Genomic DNA, 23100 nt, shown 5'->3' on the forward strand with positions numbered 1-23100 from the left:
CAGTCTAGGATCACATCCTGCTATTGTGAAAATAATTACTAAAACAGGGAAAAATGCTATGGTATTATTTCTGCTGTGTGCAGTATTTCTGCTTTCTAGGATGCAGAGGAAGAACCAGGAGTTTTCCATTATATTCAAGACCAATTCACCTTTTAGTCCCCACATGCCAGATGCATTACAAAGAAACTCCCCATACATATTCCAGGCACAATTAAAGAGAGATTTTTAAATTTGCATAATTGTTGTCACTACTATAATAAATAAAAAACTTCAAAATTTGTGTCTAACATCTGAGTAGATTTATTTTTCCTGAGCTTTTTTGGTTTATCAGAGTTATTTTGAGAAACAGCCCACAGATCAGAAAGGGAAGGTGCATGTTTAAAGTTAGCTGTGCAAATCCCAAAGGCATTTTGCAACGAAAACTCTGCAAAAGCACAAAGTCTCTTTTCCCTTACCAAATATTAGACTATGAACACATGGAAACATTCTGCTTAATCTGTAACATATTGAACTTTTGTATGCAGAGTTATTAATCAAATTTGCTGTTTATGGTAAAAAGTTTCTTGTGTTAATGTGGTTGAGGTTTAAAAGTGTGAGTAAGTGGATAATTAATAATGCTGGAACTTCTGTGTGGTTTAGCCTAACTGTCAAAGATAGTAAAAAAAGCTTCATTTCAATTTGCTTGTATTTTAAGCAAAAAATTCTTACATCCTAAAACAGCCTTTAGGAAGCAATTGGTAAAATACACCCTTTTAATAAAATTCTTTTGTTCTTCTTGACTTTTCTCAGTCCCAAAACACCAATAATATGTTAAAACAAACTTAGGTTTTCAGCAAAAGGTGATACTGACAAAAAAACCCATCAGTCTTCTAGCATGTATGTATTTTTATATATGATTGAAGTTAGGATTAAAGCTGAATCTGCTTGCTTTCTTAACAATTAAATATGATGTAAGTACACTTAAATATGATGTAAATATGATGCATTGCATGATTTGGATTGGCTCTTCAGGCTTCAGCAAAGCTCAAAATCTATTTGCTGTCTTAAAGGAACTGAAAGAAGTTAATGGAATTGATAGAGATTAAAATTTAGTTCACCTCAGGCCTCCAGTGATATTTTCCTGTTTCTGGGAGGTGTTCATAGCCTGCTGCTGCTGCTATTAATTCACTATTCCTTGACATATTCAACTTCTAAAACTGTGTCAGACACAGAATGCATTTTTAACAACTGATCTGCTGACACAGAAAACTTAATTTAGGTGTTAATAAGTGAGAAAAGGCACAGGCACACTGTGTGTGATAAATGCATTTTGAGGCTCCAGGGTCAGAAGACAAGCACCACATGTTTTCCTCAGTAGGGAGCTATGGGGTGGGCTGTGCATCAATAAATGCTGGAACCGTCTTCTCTCGAGATGTTGCTAAGCCATGTCAAGGTTCACAGAATAATTAGGGTTGGAAGGAATCTCTGGAGAGTACCCAGTCCAGCCCCCCACTCCTTAAAGTATTCAAACATTAAATGTTTGATTTCCAAGTAAACAGGAAGCAAGTACTGGTTATTTAGGGAAAAAAATAGAGAAAAAAAAAGAAAAAAGAAATTCTATGCCTTTAATAAAGTCCTTAATCCATTTGCAGTCTAACTGTTGCATTTTGAACATGGTAGTATGCTGGACTCAGGAGCTAAATGCAAACTTCTCAGCAAATGTACTTAAACCCAAGTCCAATGGTTACCAAAAAAAAAAAAAAAAAACAAAACCCAAAAAAAAACCAAACCAAACCAAACCAAAACAAACCAAAAAAACAAACACAAACAAAAAAAAAAAAAACAAAACAAAACAAAAAAAAAACACCCAAAAAAAAACAACACCAACCCAAATCTCAAAAAAGTGTTTGCATTTTCCCTGAACTGTGAGAAATTATACTTGCATAAATGGAAAAGCAGGTGACTGGACAAGGCAAATACCATAGATTTATCTATAGCACGAGCACCAGGAGGAATAAAAACTGAAGGACTGTAATCCACAAACTCAGGTGGAATTTCAGTGCCTTATAAGGGCTTTGATCATCCACCTGTAAAAAGTTCCATATTCTTGCCAGATGTTACCTGGGGATACCACACAGCTGGAACAAAGAGGTTCAGAAGATTCCTGAAACACCTGGATGATAACATCATGGTACAGGTACTAAGGAAGCCAACCAGAAAAAATATCCTATTGAATAGTTTTATATAAAAACGTACAGAAACATGGGGTAGTTTATGTGTAACCAAATTAGAGCTGGGCAGAAAAAAAGAAAAACCACAAAAACAACAACAGCAATTCAAAACCAAACAAAAAAACCTAACAAAACTCAAAGTGAAGTAGAACTTACTGAAATGCAACAGAAGTTACTGAAAGTAACTAACTTATGTATCTTGAGTGAGGTAATCAGATCTGCGTCTTTTTTTTGTGTTTGCAGATGTTGATGAGTGCCAGGCTATCCCTGGAATGTGCCAAGGAGGAAACTGCATCAATTCAGTAGGTTCATATGAGTGCAAGTGTCCTGTGGGCCACAAACAGAATGAGGCAACTCAAAAATGTGAGGGTAAGTGATGCTATAGGAGAACATACCTAAGAAGGAGTTATGCAGAGCATTAGAGCACTTTGGTAATGAGCATTATTAAGTAGCTGGATAGTTGTGATTTCTCATCTGGACAGGCATAGCATCACTGAACTGTGCTTTTTGTTTCTACTTTGCAGCATCCCATCTTTTCTACTTAGCTGTTCCTATTTTACAGTAGATATTTTTTTCTGTCTGACTTTTGTGGGTAAACACGGTGTTTATTTTCTTTGAAAATGTAGAACTCTTGATAAAAGCTCTGAGTACCATATAACTGCTGCTGAGTTACTAGGATTTTCTTTGTTTTCTAAAAGAGATATTCTAGTTCAGGTAGAATTTTTGGCTTAGTGACTTCAGAGTGGAAGGAAATGTGGCAGTTTTGATGAGTCTGGGTAAGTGAAAAATACCAAGGAAATGCTCTTCTCTCTTAGATGAAAAATTAAGCGGACCATCTTTAATAAGTGTAGTTTAATAAACATAGACCATATTTACTCAGTAAATGTGTTGATGCAATTAAGAGCAGCAATTCCTTATAATTTAAAATAATGAGAAAGAAAATTGCTGAGTTTTTGTGAGTTTGCTGAAGATTTCACTGATTTCAGTGACTTTTTCATACCTTTGAAAGAAATCAGAACTCAACCAGTGGGTACTTTTACATTCAAGTTGTGCTGATAAGAGGATTTTGTTATTAAAGGCTTTGACTTGTTATGTGCTGGCAATTTAATTGTGGTACCAAATTACATTATAATCAGTATTCAGATACAAACAAAAACGTTGTTTGCAGTCAATTTTGGACATTCCCTCAGAGTTTTGTTGAGATTTGCCTACAGAACAACAGTCACAGAAAAATTAAGTAATATTGTCAGTTTAAAAATCATGTCTTTTCAGTGAAAATGTTGCTTCTGGTGGTGTTGCAAGTAATACCTAAGTAAATTTTTTTTAAGAATTCACTCCTTTCCATCTTTTAGGTGTGGAAAAGCAGATCAAATGTTACTTACTGGCTACAAAGGACAAAATCCGAGTTGGAGTCAGTAATAGTCAAGGCTCCCATGTTCAAAGGCTGGAATCTTGCCATAATTATTCAGACCTTCTTTACTATAACAGCAATTCTCCTACTTAAGAAGGAGAGATTTGAGATCCCCTGTATACCCTCTGCCCCTGAGCATCCAGAGGTATTTTGTGGATTAGGGTTTTTTTTTTTCCTCCTGCTGCTCTTCCTGGAAACAACAGCTCTTGTTAGAATAAGTAGGAATGTCCATGTTGTGTTTTTTGTACCCCTAATAGTTGAAAAATTTGGGAAAGACCATTACAGGGATTGTACCAAATTCCAGGTATCCAGTCCACCAATGTAGTGTCTTAGCTAAACAAAAGAAAACCCCAAACCCTTCCCTTTTTTTTTTTTTTTTTTTTCCTTAAAAGTTTTGGTCTACAATATATTGAGTTTTCATGAATGAAATGCTATTCATTTTTAGGATCTTGTTATCTCCCAGAGTTAATGGAACTTAGATATTTGGGTTATTCAGAAATGAATTAAATGTAGAGAAACCTTCACTTATGATTGTTGCTTTACAAAAGGGATGGAGTATTACTTATTGTGTTCCAGGGCTTTAATAAATGTGTTCTACTTTTCTCGAATAGCAGATACATCATACTCGTTAAAAAGATGTAGTTAGTTATGACACCCTTTACTATTTAAGATGCTCTAAAGAGGTAGGATGCCTCTGTTGCTTTTCCAAAAGGATATGTTACTATGTACTCTTGGTATTAAGAGGTTAAGAATATATGAAGCAGATTAAGGCTTTTAAAAATACCCAAAAAACAAAAAAGTGGCACCAAAATGGAAAGAATTGCTTAAAATAAATAGTTCTATTTCAGATTTTCCTGCTTCAATGTATAATTTCATTAGACTGTATTCTATTCAGAATTGGTCCTACCAGGTATTACTGCTTTCTAATATTACTTTCTAGACTAAAACTATTTTCAAGGAACCCTTTCCCAGAATTTGGCAGTTGAGAGCCCCATTTCTGGTACTTGTAACTCAGTTACTTACAAAACCCTGCTTTCCCTAGCAATAAAAGCCACAAATTCTGAACTGCTGGTATCTAGGCCAGGTCTTTTAAGCAGAAACTCACTGGGTAATAAATCTGCAATATTTTTGTCATGCATTTAAATTCTTTCTCAAGTTGAGACTGGATGTCCCATCCTCTGTGCAGCACTGGATCCATTAATGCCTCCAGTCTTCCTCTCCCTTAATATAGTATTCCCTGTTACTTATATTTGGAGCTTTTTCCCTGAGACCATTAATTTATGTGTTTTGGAGGGGGGGAGGGAAGAAAACGAGTAAAATTTTCAGTCAGCCTCACTAAAAATAACCTGTCCTGAGATGAAGTCTCAAAATTTCCAGTCAGAGGTGATAGTGATATTTTGAAATAATTGCACATGCAAAAACCAGGGAGGGGGAAGGAGGGACTGAGATTTGGCTAAAAAAAACAGTGAAACAAAAAACCAATTGCTCATTACTGCTCTAGTAAGTTAAATAATTTATTCTTCCACCCGGGTTCTCCATGTTAATTGGTTTTTCTGTCCCCTTGCAGAAGACTGTTGAGTCTTCCTGCCACTCTGATCACTGCCTAGATTTCAGGAGAGTGCTTTTTTACCTTCCCAGCTTCCTGTCATTCTTGGACAAGAGCCCTGGACAGTGCTAAACTTCCTTGCATGTAGCCAGTTCGGAAGGATGGTCATCCTGCAACTGTGCAGAGGTGGTGAAAAACTTTCTTCACCTGCCTTTAACTTGCCAGCAACAAATCAGCTTTGCACTGCTGGACCATTGTTTCGGAATTTGGCAGCCCCTGGTTATGCACAGCAGCTCATTTATCAGTGTGGTGACATCTCATTTTGTACATATTTACACAAAAAATTGCCTCTGTGTTCAAGTGGGACCTCTGCTTTCAGTCAGCAGAAATATTTAAATGCATCAAAAGGTTAGTTTGCATTTGAAGGGCTTAGCCAAAATTCTTTCTTACGGTTGGAATCTTAAGGGGACCAGAAAGCAGTCAGATCTCATGAGCAGTATTTGTGTGGTCACAGGAAGCCCAGAGATGTCCTGGCTGGCTGCTGTGCCATCCTACTCCCTTCAGCCTGAAAGCAGGATGTGTATTTTGGCATTCCATTGTAGCTGTTCTGTGCTTCTCAGAGGTGGCACTGAATCATTCAGGAGGAGGAAATCTCAGATTGCTCTCCTGTACTCTGTGACTTGAAGTGTTAAACACCCAGTGCATGTATAAGGAAAACCTTCAATAGGTGGCAAACAAAACTATTTTCAGTAAGTAAGCACCAGCAATATTTTGTTCAGCGTTGAATAGCAACTTCATTTCAGAAAAGCTCTTTCCCTCTTTTTAGTGCAGTATGAGTGCTCTGCTAATTATCCCATTTCCTTTCCTTTTTTGGTAGATATTGATGAATGCAGCGTCATCCCCGGGATTTGTGAGGGTGGTGTTTGCTCCAATGCTGTGGGGAGTTATTTCTGCATCTGCCCACAGGGTTTTGTCACATCTGTGGATGGATCCTGCACCCCTGGTAGGTGCTCCGGCTATCTGGCACTTCCCCCTGCCCCAGGGCCTCACTCTGTTGTCCAGGCAAACATAGGAATTGTTAATTTTATTTGTTTCTCGAATCTGCATTTGCTGAGCCCAAAAGTTAAGCACACTTTGGTTTTAAAGGAGCAAACATTTATCCCTACTTGGTGCTTCAAATCCCATCTCACACAAGTTAATTTAACTTTTAGTGGTCAACATAAGGCACAAAAATAAACTCAAAATTCCTTAAGTAGCATATGCTGATGTGCCTCTAATTTGTCAGAAACAGATAATGAAGCAAACCAAGTGTTGGATTTCATTAGATTTCACCTTTTACAGAACAGTTTATTTAATAGCTATCCCTACATTATGAAACCCCCTTTTGCTTATTTCCACATGTGTTGATTTCTTATATATAGGTGCATGTGTCAAGTATGTGATTTAAACCATTCTGACCAATTAGCTATAAATACTGCATACCATGTGTATAAAGCCTTAACAATTACTAACCGTAATGTGTTTTCTAGGTTTCATGTGGTTCTTGTTATTTCAGATATATCAAAGCTCTTTGTTCTCCTACTGGGGAAGGGGTAGGAATTCTGAAGGGCTTTCTGACTTGCGGATAAATGATGTAAGCAAGTAGCAGCACAAGACCTACAAGTGATTTAAAATTAGTAATTTTTTAAACAGTGTAGCCACCTTCTGCTATTCAGGTTCATCTGAGGAGTGCCAACTTCAAATACATTGTGGCTAGCCTCAGGAATACTGAAAACCTATGATTTTCAATATGATCAAAATTTCTGCGGATCTTGGCATATTTTACAATTTGATTTTTAAAGTCAGCTCGCAAAACATGAGTGCTGCAGAAAAATCACATGCCCTAATCTGACAATAAAAGATCATCTGTCCTTGAAGGAGAGTAGTTTTCACAGGGCATTGCTAAATATTCTGTTGTACTTTCAGTCAATTGAGCAGAGCAAGCTGAATAGCATTTTTCAGTTAGATACATCTAAGCTAAGGAAAAAAATCATTAAATGAATTTGTTGGTGTTGCTGTTGCTACATGAAGTATCTCAGGTTTTGCCATAGTAGGGTTTTTATATATGTAAATATATATACTTTTTGTTTGTGTTACTTTGTGTTTTTCATATCATCCATATTTCCTTATTGAATTGAGCAGACTTTAGGATTGCATGGTGGATTAATGCAAGGCTAACGCCACTGCACCTGTGTGATCCTACAGTAAATCTGATGTGGAATACGTGGGTTAGGTAATTATTGGGTGCAGTTTGGATGTTGTGAGGGTTTTTGTTTGGTTGGTTGGTTTTGATTTTGTTTTTTTTTTTTAATGCAACTTGTAAAGCATTTTTGTCCTTACCACAGATGAACAGGAGAAGGTAGCTTTGAGAGCTCATGCTGATGCTATTTTCTCTGGTCCTAAAAAATATGAATCAGACACAATTAGGGTGATAAAAAGGGCACCTTTATGTGAGGATCCTCAAGTACACAAATTCATCAGGTAGAAAAGGCCAAGATATGCCCGCCATGTAACACATGTACAATTTTTATAGATTCTGCAAATTAGCACATCTGACAAGAGTCCCCATCAGGAATCTGCCTGGTGAAGTAATATCCCCCAGTTCTAGCACTTTCTGAATTCTCCCCCTTTAGGATGAGATCTAGGCCCTGTTTACAAAAATCTATCTTGGAAAGTTGTTTTCAGCCTTGGTTTCTAAGGAGAACCAAGACAGCACAGGCATCCTAGAATTTTTTTTGTCTTTCTACTGAGGAAAATGTTGAAACTAAGCTACAATATGAGGCTACAAAGCTACAAGTATGTATGTCAAGGATACAGAGAATATATAAAAGGGGGAAGGGTAAAACCAAAATGGCATCAATGTCACTGTTTTTGGTTTTTGTCTTTAACTTGACTGCCAGATCAGAGAGCAGGCAGCTGCTTCTCCAGATCTGAGAGTGGCCGCTGTGCACAGGAGCTGTCTGGGAGGTTCACCAGAAGGCAGTGCTGCTGTGAGTCTGGCCGCTGCTGGGCCAGTGGCTTTGTCCCAGAGGTGTGTCCTGTCAGAGGATCTGGTGAGTGCCCCATTGGTTTGGCTGGTTTATTTTCTCCTTCTTGCTGTTCATTCTGCTTTGGGTGGAGGTCGCTGAGGGGGTTTAAAGTGCTTTAAAATGTAGACTAAACAGAAAAAAAATAAGGTCATGGATTGCATTATTATTAGTTTCCGTATTTTTAATACTGATACTGCCATCTGTTAACCATTTTTCTTTTTGGTCCGTGTTTGTTTGGCTCTTGGCTGTTTAATGTCCTTTCATTGGCTTTAGAAATAGTTTTTAGGAAATGGGGAAGATTTTGTGGTCAGGCTTGAAGAGGAAATGATTCTTAGGGTCCATAGTTAATTTTGATGTAAAGGAACAGCTGCTCTCTTTTTCCATTGCATTTTGGGTTACTTTGAACTAGAATGCACCAGTTTTTAAATTATTCTTTCACTTCTGCTCAGAGAGGAATAGTGCGCATCCTTAATGAAACGATATTTTCTTTATCAACACCTCTGAGAAACCAGTGAGTTACAGTGCTGCTGGCAACACATCAAGAAGACAGTTTTAACAAACAGTTTAACAATTATCCTTAAATTACAGCATTCCGTTTTATTCTTTCCTCAAGCAACACTTACTACAACCAAAGGAGGTTCGGAGTGGCAGGGGGAAGATGCGACATCACGGAGAGGAGGAGTTGCTATCCTGGTTTTTGTTGCACACAGGGAGAACTGTGCCTTCCTTTTGAGCTGGCTGTGAGAGGCTGACCTGGTCTGTGCTGCTCTGTCCCCCCTGTCTGACAGATGACCACCGCAGGCTGTGTGTGGACGGTGCCCCTGCCCGAGGCGGCTCCTGGCGTGGCGGAGCAGGAGGGAATGGGTTCCATCCCGGGGGCAATGGAAATGGATTTGGACCAAGAGGAGCTGGGTTCATCCCAGTCCCAGGAAACAACGGATTTTCCCCAGCTGTGGGCGGAGCAGGGGTAGGAGCAGGTGGTCACATCTCCACTGGAAGTGGCCCAGTCATTACGGGGCTTAGTAAGTGCTTGCGTTCTGACTTGTTTCGGTCCTTTTTTTTACTCTATTCCTTCTGTCTTTCCTTTATTTTTACTGCTCAGTCTGGATAGGATGTGGTGTTCTTAACACTTAAAAATGATTTTGCCATTCAAGCACGTTTTAAACACCTCAGCTGATACATCAGGAAGTACAGGAGCCCTTTTTTCAACAAGAGTTTAAAGGTAGAGATTTTTGCATGACTTCAGTTACAGTGTTGTCCCTGTTGAGGTGTCTTTGTCAGCACTAATAAAACTCCAGATTTCTAGGTGTTTTCCAAAAACCACTGGGGTTTAAAGCAAATTGTCTTCTGTATTTTCTTTTCCAACTGTAAAACCTACTTACTCTGCAGAAACACTACCTTGGCTGAAAGCCCAAGCTGAATAATTTTCTGGCAGGAGTCTCATGGATGTAAACATGGCTCATGACATGTATAAACACATCCCTGGCATCACAACCATAGAGATCATAAAGTGTAAGAAGTATCATTAAGACAGGTACACATAATTGCTTTGAATTTCACACAAAATTGTGATTTATCCATGAATTCACTGACAGGCTCATCAGGCTATAGCCAGAAATGGTAAATCATGTTTAAGAATGTTTGTCTAATGTGTTTTTTTATTTCCAAGAGCTGTTTATTATTATTAGTTTACTGTCAGGTCAACAGATAGTGCTTTGAAGAAGGTTCTTTTAATGTGTTTGTGCACCTCACAACATCCTTTCTGAAGCCAAGTATAATATTCATATTTACTTCCATTTGAAGATCTGAATATTTGCCTCTCATTCTGGTTTTTTTATATTAGCAATACTCAATCAGACAATAGACAACTGCAAGCACCATCCCAACCTTTGTTTGAATGGACGTTGTATACCAACCCCCTCTAGTTACAGATGTGAATGCAACATGGGATATAAGCAGGATGCAAATGGGGATTGTACTGGTGAGTGCACATTTCAAAATCCATTATTCTAATATTCTTCAGCTTAAAATCTGGGCTTTCTTACAAAAATAAATCATATTAATTTTAATGATTCTAATCTTCAGAGAGTGTGCAAAGGCCATAGTATTAGTTACACAAGAATAATTTCAATTTTCTATGAGAGCTATCTGTTTTCTTACCAAGAAAAAAAAAATCTTGAATTGCAAATACTGAGTATTCCTACTCCTGTAGTTAAAGGCTATTGGGCATTTTTGTCACATTCAGTAAAGTAAGTTCTGCTTCATTTTCTCTTTGTTAGGCTGACAGAGCTTAATTTTTGGGATGTAATATTGTTATGATCAAGATGACGAAGGGTAGAAATTGTTTTGCCTCCTCATAAGGATCAATGACAATTTGAAAGATATAAAATACTTTTAAAAATGCGTTAATTAACTTCTGGTTAAATTTGCATTTTGGATGAAAATACAGAATGGTAACTTTATATGACAAGAACTAAATTTGGGATCCTATACTTTTATTCAATTACTGTAGACTTCACTCTTGCAGTGTCCAAAACTCATCAGTTATTTCAGAGAAAATATGCGATTTGGAGGTTCTTGTGGGGTGATTTTATGGAGAGGAACTCCCTATGCAGGATACATTGATTAATGTATAGGATCTTAAATAAAACGTTCTGGTTATATTTTGGATTGAACCTTTTTTTATGAGTCTTTATAAAGAGATTGAGGTCTGTTAATGAAAAATATCACACAAGAGCTTGTTAGCAATAGGTTTGCCTCACAGTAAATGTGGGTGGAGAATAAATTTCTAATGTGTTTGTGGATTGCAGGTCTCCTCTTAGTTCAGCTGTGCTCTTGCATCAGAGGGGTTGGTTGTACCTGCACCGTTCCTGGCCACTGTGCACTCTCATTTTAAGAAAAATCAGTTAACAGGGATTCCACCACTTCCCCAAGCAGTTGCACTGCTCCCGTAGTCAAATATCCAGAAAGTTTTCAGAACATCTAATCTAACTTAAACACTTGCAAAAAGATTCAGCTTTTGTTATTTTTTGTCTTATCTTCACTATACAAGGAAAGCAGTTCAGTACCTTCTTCATTTCACTTTTTTGCACTTGAAGGTTGGTATATTTCTTTTTCCACACTGTCCTTTGTGATGTAGCAAGCCTGAACTTTTCTAGCTTTTTTTATTTGGGTGAGAATTTTCTGTACCTCTGATCTCTGGGAAGTTCAAAGGGCTTAATCTCTTGCTGCATCCTTGGGTCTCAGGAGCCATAATCACTTTGTGAGTGGGGAGTAGAGTTTTATGATGTTTGTCTTGCATGGCTCTTCTTTATAGAGTATGGAGAACCCTGGCTCATTTGTTACAGCACTAGACTTTGCATCACTGAAATCAACAATATTTTTAACTCTGGTGGACCTTGACACTCAAGGACTATCTGGTGTCTTGGACTACCTGATCTTTTTGAAATCTAGGTTACGTCTTGTATTAATATTTTTGTTACTCAGGGGTCAAGTTGAAAATAACATCTCAAGCACATAGGTTGTAGCAAGTAGAGCTATATGAACTTAAAGTTTTTAGTTTTTCAGGTTTCATTGGAGTATGGCAATCCATGCTTTGAAAGGCCCATCAGCTTTACATATCTGGGTGCTAGGACAGAAAAATACAATGTATTCTTGATAATGTGGCTGTCTTTCTGTCCCTGTCTCTTCTGTGAGGTCATCCTGCAGGACACTTGCTTGGCAGTTCCCCTTCTACTCCTGGCTTGTGGTAACTAGTGAAGTTGTATCTAATTTTCAGTTTGGGGTCCACATGCCTGAAAACTGTGAGGTTAGGTTGATAGGTGCATTGGGGCGGGGGGAAGTTGACCTGGTTAATTCTCAAGCATACAGGTACGTACCCAGTAAAAATACATCTTCTCTTGAGGAATGTAATCTTGACTTTGCAATGCTTACCTCAGCATGAAAGAGTAGACTGAAAGCAGAGACAATTTTGGATGCACTGAGATGAAAATAAAAATTGGTTTAACAAAAGCTGAAGGTGCAGTGCCAGCTACAGCGCTGCCCCACATTGAAAGCATGGAAAAAGACCCCCAAAATGGCTTCAAAAAAGTTTGTGTCATTTTACCCAATTTTTTCTTGTATGAAATAAATCAATCATTACTAATTCCAGCTCTGCAGTGGTTTGTCTTTTCAGTAGGTGCTTGAATTCAGATGTTTTATAAGAGAGTGAGCTCTGTGAGTTATAAATAACTCTGTGAACTCTATAAATAACACAGCATTGTTTCACTGTTATTTTCTAATTGTATTTTAAAGAAGTAGCCAAAGTATCTTAAGTTCCCCCCTGAATCTGAGATTTGTGAACAGTAGTTACTGCAAATTACACAGAAAGTTTCTTGGAAATGTAGGCAGGATATATATTATAATTTTATATATATATGTGTGTGTGTGTGTGTGTGTGAATTATGGTAGATTTATATATTATAATTTGAATATTTATCTTATTACTGACAGAACAGTTTTGGGGTATTGGTTATAGGGTTAATGGCACACATATCAATACTATTTCTGTGCTTCTCTGTCTGCCTGCACCCAAAGTAATAAATTTAGGATCCTGAAATGGTTACATATTTTTCTATAGAGTTAAAGGAAAGTCCTGTTTCAAGATTAATCCTGCCAAAAAAAAACCCCAAAAACCAAAAACCAAACCAAAAAAAAAAAAAAAAAAAAAAACAACAAAAAAAAAAAAAACCAAAAAAACCCAAAAAAAAAACCGCAAAAAAACTATGGCGTTACTTATTGTTCTCTGACCTAAACTTGCATTATGCTGTTCTCACAACAAAACATACATGATAGACCAAGGACCATGAGTGTCCTAAGTGGTTTGACTCCGACTAGTCTGTCCTTTTCTCCAAAATAGCTTTAATTTTATTACCTTTCCTTATTCATTTCTGTTTATAAAAACTCTGGATAAAACTGTAGGGACTTTAAAAAACATGGGAGCAAACCTGCAGGTGTGCTGTATTGAATTTTAGTTGTCTTGTCAATACAAATAGACCTATTTAAAATCTTGTAATTTGTCTCCAGACTCATTGCAGTAAGTCTTTTAAGTCTTGTCAATACAAATAGACCTATTTAAAATCTTGTAATTTGTCTCCAGACTCATTGCAGTAACTCTGGAAATTTCCTGCTGTGCCTGAGAGAATACTGAGAATTGTTAGAAATGAAAAACTGAAAAGTGTGTGAGGCAAGTGCTGAAATAGAAGTATTTGACATTGAAGGGGGTATACTGGGAGACAGAATAAATGGGTTGAATATCTCTGTCTTAAATGTTTCCTGTTTATACTGCTGGAATATACATGCTTTCAATGCAAACTCAAAGCCAAAAACTACTTTATATTAGCATACATTTGCCATTTCCCTCAGTTATCAAGAGCTTATAAAAATAAGATGCATATTAAGATGCATATTTTATGTGGAATTCATGTGCATGAAGGATGCACATGGCTTTGGAAGGATTTTTGAAGCTTAAGTCAGATTTTTCTTAGAGAGCCTCTGCATTCCTGCTGTAGAGTTTTTAAACTTACAGACAGATCCTTTCTAGCATGAACATGGGCTTTTTTTTTGAAGCAAGTTGAAGCCTGTAATAAAGAGAAGGTCCTAAATGTCATTCTCTGCAGGAAAACTAAACAAAACATATGAGTGCTGTATCAAGTATTTATAAATTCCCTTTGTGCTCCCTTATAATAAGGCAAGATATAAATACAGTAAATTCACTTGAATTAGGGCACTTGACAAAAAATTATTGTGAAGATCTGATCCTGAGTTTGATGTGCTGTTTGTAGCTGAGGATTTGTTCTGACGGGGTAATGTTCAATCCTCCTGGACCCCTTCCCATATCAGTTGGGCACTGAGGAAAAATCACCTCTCTTGAAAAATCAGCCCACTCGTGACAAAGAGCATCCCAACACCCAGGCATGGCAGAGACTGGCATGTAAAAATCCAGTTAGCTCTGTATTTAACACCCTGAATTCCTCTTTTCTTTATCTTGTCTCAATTCTTGTGCTTTTACTGCAGTGGTGGTGGGATCAGCAGGTATGCAAATGTGAATGAGCTAATTACTTGTGAGGGGAGGTATTTGATTCTTCCATTTGCTTTTCCTTTATTCATTTAACTGTTTATACAGTTTGTATTTGGGCACAAAGAGTGCTGTAAACCAGGCAATTATATCAGTGACTTGTGTAAACACAGATCTCTTTTTGTACAGTGATGCTCTTGGTTTAAACTTTGTGTTCATTAACATAGTAACTCCTATTAAATATGGGGCCTCATTTATGATTAAATTAGAACTATTAGAACTGTTTATGATTAAATTAGAAGCTAACCTTTTGCCATCTTTTATAGTGATTTTAGAAGTTATTTGTGGAACAGCACTTCCTAGAAAGTACACATAAATATTCTTATGATTTCAATTTCTTCTTGTATCCCAGTATTCTCAAGATGTAATGAGCTAAGATCTAGAACCAGATTTAATAAGGAGTGAGTGGAAATGATCACGAAAATTGCCCTGGGGTTTTCCTGGTATTTCTGGAAGAACACACTGCAAAATGAATAGGAAAATCATCATTGTTAGGAACTGATGAGCAGTGGCTTCACAGTTTCTTAGGCAGCTGTTAGCCAGATGCTAGAAACTCCTGCAAATCACCACTGGCTTTGTGGTGTTCAAAGCCTGCCTAAATGAAGAGATGAGTAATTACAAGTACATTGTAAATAAAATGAAGGGCCTAGGTGGAAGAAAAAGTTAAATTAGCAAAAGTTGCTGATAAATAAATGGGCGATTTCATCAAGTGATTCATTTGTCACCTGTAAATTGAGCTCTAACAGAGAGTAGCTGCTTAGGTCATCCTTTAGGATCTGCAGTGGGGACTGATCCACCTGTCCTGCCCTGCCAGACTAGTGAAATACACCCACTCAGCTCCCTGGATTACAGTGGGAAAAGGTTCTGGAGGGTTTACAGAAATGTAATCGAGAGAACAATTGTTGTTATTTTAGATCTGGGAACAGCTGTTGTGACCGAAGTCACATCTGATTCACTGGTAACTACTGGACATCAAATTTGGGAAAGGGTTCTTGAAAAGAACTGTTGAAGTTTTCAGGGCCCCATGTCAAATAAGGGTTATTTCTGAGCAGTTAGCTGACATTTCAATTGGTTAAAATGTGTTTGGTTGCACCCAAATACCCAAAACTTTTGGAAAGGAGAGTAAGGTACGCTATAGAAAACGGTTAGGTTAAATCTGACATTACTCAGTGCAAAGACTGGGGTTGAGGGTACAGTGGGGGATAAGTAATTGAGATGTTGTGCACAGACTGTGGTCCCATTAAGAATCCCTCCTGCTGGTGTGCAGCCCCTCCTCACTTTTTTACAAAGCAATCCTCTAATATAATAGGGGTAGTTTTTGGATGCCATGGTTTGCTCTCATTTTAAAGTGACTGTTTTGATTAGCGCTGGTTTTATTGTGAAGGGACATAAATGGCCATTGAGTTAAATGAAACTCGGTTGTATTAAGTCAACCATTAAGGCAACCATCAGTTCTCAAAATCCTCAAGAAGATTGTTTTTCTGTTGCCTCTCAAGGTGCTTACACATGATGCAGTGCTGCTTCACTTCTTACAAATGCCTGCCTAGCTGAACCAAGAACAGCCCCGTGTTCCTGGCAAAGCAGTGATTTTGCACCAAGAACAGGCTTTAGTATTTAACATTTGGCTGCTAGTTACCATCTTTTTCACTCAGAAGCTTCCAGACTTGGGAAAAAAAAAAGACCAGTTGCAGACTTTGTGAAGTCACTAATGCTTCTCTGTGCTGCCAGCAGATGTTGATGAGTGCACATCAAACCCCTGCTCCAATGGGGACTGTATCAACACACCTGGTTCCTATTACTGCAAGTGCCACACAGGTTTCCAGAGAACTCCTACCAAGCAAGCCTGCATTGGTAAGAAAACTGCTCCATTTCTGCTGGCATTGCAGGTGTTCTCACCCCTTGCATCAGACTCCATTTGAATTTGACAGATAGGAGTGCAATTTCAGTAAATCCCAATGTTAAATCAATTGGCATTCTAGATCTGGGCTGCCGCCTCATTTGTTTTGTTGTTGTCTTTTAGTATTTATCCATTATCCTGGAATATCGATCTGGAGAATTTCCCAGACAGGAGTTCTAAAAAAAAAAAAAATATTGAATGACAGGTGCTTTTTTGTGTATGCATGCAGATGAAAGTGTGAGTAGGTTTTAAAAAGTATTCATGAAGAAATTGCAAAGCATCACAAAATGTAGCATTTGCTGTACATGTCTGTAAAAAATAATATTTTTCCCTGTTGCAAGGAGACTAAATTCTTAACTTACTTTTGAACTTTTTTCTAAGTAATGTTTGTGTGACATGCCAGTATTTTTCAAAGCAATAATTGTCTCTAAATGTATTTTTATCTTAACTGTAGTTCTCCATTTGTGTAGGATTCAGTTTACTTGGCTTGGTTTGTTTTTTTCTTGGTTTGGTTTGTTTTTTCTTCTCCTTAGATATCGATGAGTGTGTTCAGAATGGTGTTCTTTGTAAAAATGGGCGGTGTGTGAACACTGAGGGAAGCTTCCAGTGCATTTGCAATGCTGGGTTTGAACTGACTACAAATGGAAAAAACTGTGTGGGTAAGGACCCTTCTAAAGAATGGGGCAGGCATTAGTTTGGTAGTTCTAGAAATTGTACTTCATGCTACTGGTAAGGTGCGGCGTTCTGTTGTTTTCCCCCGGCCCCGGGCAGCTCCGGCACCTGGAGCGGCACTGCTTCTCTCCAGAGATGGGGTTTGCCTCTTGTTCCTGGGTGTGGCTCCGTTCGTCCGCGCTCCGGGTGGGGCTGGCCACTGTTTCTACCGCCGTGCACAAGGGATGAAGGCAAAGAGGGAAGGAATTGTCCAAATTCGTCCGCATGGCGGCTGGTAGGCTTTAATGACACAGCGGAGAAGCTGCAGACCGCTCCCAACTCCGCATGGGTGAAAATGGCTCCGAGATCTGGGAAGCGCGGGGTTTTATCGGGGGCGGGGCGAGGAGAGCAGAAGCCCTCCCCCCAATGGGGACAGGCACCGTGGCAATGACATGGGCCACTGTGACCAACGGGAATGCGACAGGGGCGGACCCCGGGCTCCGGGGCGAACGGGGTTGTGGGATCAGGGCGACAGACAGGGAACCCTCCGGAGGGGACGGGGAGTGGTTACAGGAGTGACGGGGGTAAGCTCCAATGGCAGGCAGCCTGGAGCGAACCACCGTGGGAGGGGAAACACGGGGGGTGCATGGGGGTACACAGAACTCGGCTGGCTAACATAGATCAGAACCCCTAATCTGAACCCAAACCCGGGATGCAACAGTAAGGATCATTGAAGGTTACTTTTTTGAAATACTGTGAACTTAGAGGCACTCCATTCAAATAATTATTGTACAGAATCATATGATCTCAAAGAAAATTTGAGGTAAGTTTTGTTTTTGAAGCTGGACCTCTCCTCAAGAGTCCTAAGAATAATGTTTTTCCATAAAACTTCACAGCAAATGATCCATAAGTCAGTATTGCTGAAGAAAATACATGTTTTTAATTTTGACTGCACGGTGTCAAGAAAAAGCCTTGCTACATAAACAACAAGTTTTATTCTCCCAGGCAATGAAAGCTTTTTATCCTCTTATGTATGAAAGAAAGACACACCCCGTTCTTTCATACACAGCCTGCTGAAATATGCAAAGCAACTAATCACATAATGAAAAAAAAAAATTGCTGCTTTTTCCGTGGAGTGAAAACTCTTGAGATACTTTATCAGAGTTATCATTAGAAACTAATCTTCAAGTGAAGAAATATGCCACGCCAGTCCTGACTGATTATTTTCACTGTGCTGTCTTCTGCAGGGTGAGAAACTAAAAGCAGTTTTCTTTGCAATGTTTTGTAGACCATGATGAGTGTGCCACGATAAACATGTGCTTGAATGGGATGTGCATAAATGAGGATGGGAGTTTTAAATGCATCTGTAAACCAGGATTTGTCCTGGCTCCAGGTGGACATTTCTGTGCTGGTATGTGAAATTTGAAGGGGGTATTGATTGAAAATGGCTTTTCCTGTCTGTTCATCCCTGCAAGAATGGCAGCCTGGTCACGTGGATTGATTCAATGCCATATAACAGCTTCCTACTCACTACAGTAGATTTCTTTAGCTGCCTGCAAACAGATCCTTAATTTACTGAAAGAAGTATTTAATAGTGTTAGGAAAGCCACACTAATCAATAAACTATCTTCTGAAAAATCTTGGAGCATTGTAAATGCATCAAAATATTCAGGCCCTTTGTGAAATGGTAAAGTGAGCAGCAGTATGGTAAATTTAAGAGGTTTGAAAGATTTTACATTGATGAGCCCCACCCCCCCACACACATTTTCCACATGATTATTCTGATAATTCAGAGTGCATAGCACTTGAGTAATTTTATGGGTCACACAGCATTATAAACTTTTTAAAGTGCAATCACTAAAAACTTCTATTAAACATTTTAAGAATGATTAGCTGATTTCACTTCAGTTTCAGCAAATTGAAGATACCTGTTGCTGCCCATAGAGGTAGTTTTGAGCTTAAGTTACTTCCAGTAAATAATCTAAATTTTTAGTCTACTCATTGGAAGTTAAACCATTTCTACTAGCTGTGCTTTTCTTAATAACATGCAGTTGTGCTTAGAAATTGATGACAACTTAAAAGTTCTTTGAAATTAAAATTAACCATCATAAGGATATTTTGTGTCTAGTGCTCTTTAGCCATACTTTAATGCAAAATTAAAGTATCATGGGATGGGCAAAAGGGAAAATTTATTGTTGATTTTGCTTGATGTGGACTATGAAGTACCTCTAATCCTACAGTTCTTCTGCATGTTTTGGGGATTTTTTGTTTCTTTGTTTGTGCAGCTGAAATTTTGATTATTCCAAGACTAAATTTTCATTAGAAATAAAACAAAGATATTGTTATCTGCTATCATAAAGTAAATGGATAATGTTGTGAAACTATTAGCTGTAATCTTGCTTAAAACCAGATTGATTGCTGAAGTGTCTTGCCTCCTCTTAGATATTGATGAATGCCAGACATCAGGAATTTGCATGAATGGTCATTGCATAAATACTGAAGGCTCATTTAGGTGTGATTGTCCACCTGGCTTGGTTGTTGGAGTTGATGGTCGTGTGTGTGTAGGTAAGTCAGATTTATTATTTTTTCTTCATAGAAAAACAAGTGGGATTATTAGGTTCATTAATTATCAACTGCATCAAATTATTTCCTTCTGAATAATGTTGACATCTTGTTTGTGGCAATCCCATAATCCTCTTGTTAAAAGACAAGAAACTTAATTTCCTCTGTGGAACTGGAGAGGCAGTACCTCTTGTTTACCTGTTACTCATATAAAAGTAAGCTTAAAATGCCTACTCTTCTTGGCATCTGCATTTGATTTTGAGACATACCCTTTTGAGTCTGATGAAAAATAATGTAATCAGCCTCTTAGCCTCTCAAATGTACTGGTTGGAATTTAAGAGATTCTTCACTAAGGTCTGCTAGGAGCTCTAGCATATCTTCAGGGAGGTCTTGGGACAAAAAATGAATAATTTTCAAGCTGATGAATTAAAAGAAGTGTGGAGGCCAAGAAGTATTCAATCTCTTGTTCTCTGCTGATTGCTGATGAGGAGGGAGGAGAGGAATAAATATTTGACAGGGATTTCTGAGAGTTTCTGTGTGTACTTTGCAAAGTTTCTTAATTTAATGCACAGGAGATACCGTCTTTTCCCTGTGTGTATCAGAACATCAATTCTATATCCCTGAAATTTCTCCTTCCCCACCTTCTGCATGTGTCTGTCGTCTGGCATGTTAGTGACCAGAGGCTCTACAAGAATCATATTTATTAATCAGTAATTAATCATTAATTATTGTTCTTGCTGATTGGACTCATGGATGTTGTATCTGCCTTTGTCTTATCAGCATATTTCCAGATAATTGAAAAACAGACAGCATCACAATGGAGTGATGAACTTGGAGGTTCTCACACCAAAGGGATGGGACATACTAAATCCTCATATTGCTGTAACCAGCTCACTTCAAATAACATTTCAGATGGTGCTAAAGTTCAAAATTCTTTAAAACAAAATCTAGGACAAGTGTTTCTACCAAGAGCCAGCACAAGCTATCCCTTTCTGTTACCACTTCAGCTTTAAAAATGCATGATAAAAACTGAGACTGGCTTAAAAACATAGGCTCAAAAAAAGCTAAAACACATTCTCAGTCTCTCAGTTGGAACCCAAATTTAAATAGATTAAAAAAAGTAATCAAAATTGTACTAAAGATTGAACCAACAAAGGCAAGCTGTGTTCCCTCTTGTGTGGTAGCCAAGTTTTTTTCTTCTGGTTTATTAAAAGTTTGGAGAAAAGAAGTGAGAAGTTAAACAATGAGAAAAGACCTGGTGTACTGTTTTAAATATTGGAATTTCACTTCTCAGTGGCACACCAACAAAACCAGATTTGAGTACAGGCTGTTCAGTACCTTTTTTTGTGTTCCAAGTTGGCCTCATCTTTACCCCTGTCAGTGATACAGCTGCAAAGAATCAATACAGTACTCAATTTTCTGTGCTTTCATTCACCTAATGTTGCCACATTACTAGCAGCACTAGCAGTACTGTACTAGCAGCAAAAGGCTTGACAGGTTGGCCATCATCTGTGAACACCATTTATTTAGAAGTTATGTGTTACACAGCTTTAAGGTTTACCATAAAAGCTTGCATTTTCAACAGGAACTCCATTCATAGGACAAAAAGTCTTAAAGCAGAATCATGATCTAGTTGGAAAATTCAATAAAAAAAGATGATGTAATTATTCCAGCCATAAAGTAACATAGCAAATTTATGTATAGCAGATATATACTGTATAGCAAAATATCCTCACACATTACTTGAGAATAGAATTTCCAAACCAGCCCACTGTTCAGAATTTTGTATGTGTGTTTATATGTAATCCACATGCTGTATTAACTACAGAATTCTGTGTCTGGCTATGCTATTCATGCTATATTGCATCACCTAAATAATACTTTTCAGACATCCTGGCTGCTAGAAGGTCATTGGTAGTTTGAAAATTAATAACTTAAATTGGACATCTTGTAAGAGCATTCCCGCAAGACTGCTAGGTAACCAGCAAGGAATATAAAATCTAAGAGCCCACAGTTCAGTTGTCCCCTCTTTCTCTGAGCTCTATTTTACTTCTGAATAATGACCTTGATCCTGGTGGGAGTACACATAGAAAGAAAATGCTGTATTTATGTGTATGGCTGAGTCAATCATGAAGTGTTACACAAGCTTGAAAAAGGTACAGCAAAGGGGAACAAATGCTTGAAAAAGGAACAGTTACAGAGTCATGGAACAGCTAGATAAATACTTCGAGCAAAACTTCCAATATTTGAATATTTGCAGGCTTTTTAGGTTTGGCTGTACTTCCAGCTGCAGCTCCATGCTTGGACACCTCAGCTGGCTCTGTGTGTGAGCGTGTATCACCTCAGAACTTATGCTGAACTGTGGCTTCAGCTTCACACAATGTTGTTTGCTTCTGATGAGACACTTCTAATTACCTCTGCCCAGAGCCAGAGTCATCCAGGACAGAGTAACTAAGCTTTATTTTACCCTGGTAATTTTGTAGAGCCAAATGGGTAAGTGTTTGTCGTAAGCCTGATTTGTCCTTCTAAGGCTCCTGGATGGGTGCAATGACTTTCCCCGAGTGTGGGTCAAGCACTGGTCCACCTGATATTGACCACAAATGTGGTGATGACCATTTTTGTAGGTATTGAAGAGCTACACTGCCAAAATTAAGAGTGTAGAAGTGCCATGTCTTGGGACAGAGTGGAGTCCCATAAACAGGTAAACAGCAGCAGCAATGGTAATCTCTGATCCAGGGCAAAAAATAAATTCTTGGTGCTCTGAAATGAGTAACCAATGGCTAATCAAACTAAACATGGGGAGCAGCACAGGTTCATTAGTAAGTGCAGACTCAGAACTGTTGTGGAATAGAGAGCCTGAGCTTTGTGAGGCGCCTGCAGCAATTGAATCATCCACTAAGAAGTGCCTGTCCTTCTCAGTCTTGCTCGTAGCACAGCCCAACGGGGACATTCTCCCTGTCACACAATTGCTGTTTTGCTCATGGGAGAGCCACCTTGGTGCTTCATCCTTCACGGGCTTAGTGAATCTCTGACTGTGTAGATCAGACTGTCTTCATGTAACTGTGCATGAGATTGTCTCCAAGTTCTCTGTGTCACTTCTCTAAAAGTACTGATATATGCTGAAGCACTTGTTTTCTTGTGCAGAGCAGTTGCTCAATACATCTGTAACTTCCTTCAGCTACTTCCCACACTCCACATCTTTGAAGACCTTCCTCCAGAGTATTTCTTTCACACTTTCCAGTCTTCTGTCCCTCTTCATTTTCCCTTGGTGCCATTTCCTTCCCTTGATTTGATTCTCCATTCCCTCACAGACGCATTACTAGGGGTAAGCCTCCCCTTCTGTGACAGGGCAGTGATTGAAGTCCCTTTGTTCATAGTAGAACTTATCAGGGTGGCAACTGGACTTGTCTGAGTTGGAGGGAAAGGATGTGATGCCACTAATTATTTAGCGAAGTAAATTAACAGACACTTCTTGTGTGAAAGTCCTTGACTGTTTTCAAGCATCATAATCTTTGTCAACTGCAAGCAAGTTGTACTGGCTTCACCTAGATTCTTGGCAAGGAAAGAACTCTAAAATCTAGGACGTGTAGCTGTGCTGCAGAACTATCTGTTCCATGGGATACCAAAAGCAAGAGGAAAC

General features: G+C 38.4%; 1 protein-coding gene across 2 annotated transcripts in view; it reads left to right on the forward strand.

The window, feature by feature from the left end:
• FBN2 (fibrillin 2) overlaps nt 1-23100 on the forward strand; it is a 116033-nt gene that overhangs the window by 25092 nt on the left and 67841 nt on the right. The window contains exons 7-15 of one of the 2 annotated variants that reach the window (XM_053931315.1): nt 2454-2579; nt 6045-6182; nt 8107-8259; nt 9024-9257; nt 10079-10216; nt 16082-16201; nt 16781-16906; nt 18187-18309; nt 19341-19463. In XM_053931315.1, the coding sequence (XP_053787290.1) occupies nt 2454-2579; nt 6045-6182; nt 8107-8259; nt 9024-9257; nt 10079-10216; nt 16082-16201; nt 16781-16906; nt 18187-18309; nt 19341-19463 (1281 nt within the window). The remainder of the gene's footprint in view (nt 1-2453; nt 2580-6044; nt 6183-8106; nt 8260-9023; nt 9258-10078; nt 10217-16081; nt 16202-16780; nt 16907-18186; nt 18310-19340; nt 19464-23100) is intronic. The other variant, XM_053931314.1, reaches the window with a different exon arrangement.

The sequence above is a fragment of the Vidua chalybeata genome, chromosome Z, assembly GCF_026979565.1.
Source record: "Vidua chalybeata isolate OUT-0048 chromosome Z, bVidCha1 merged haplotype, whole genome shotgun sequence".
Classification (NCBI taxonomy): domain Eukaryota; kingdom Metazoa; phylum Chordata; class Aves; order Passeriformes; family Viduidae; genus Vidua; species Vidua chalybeata.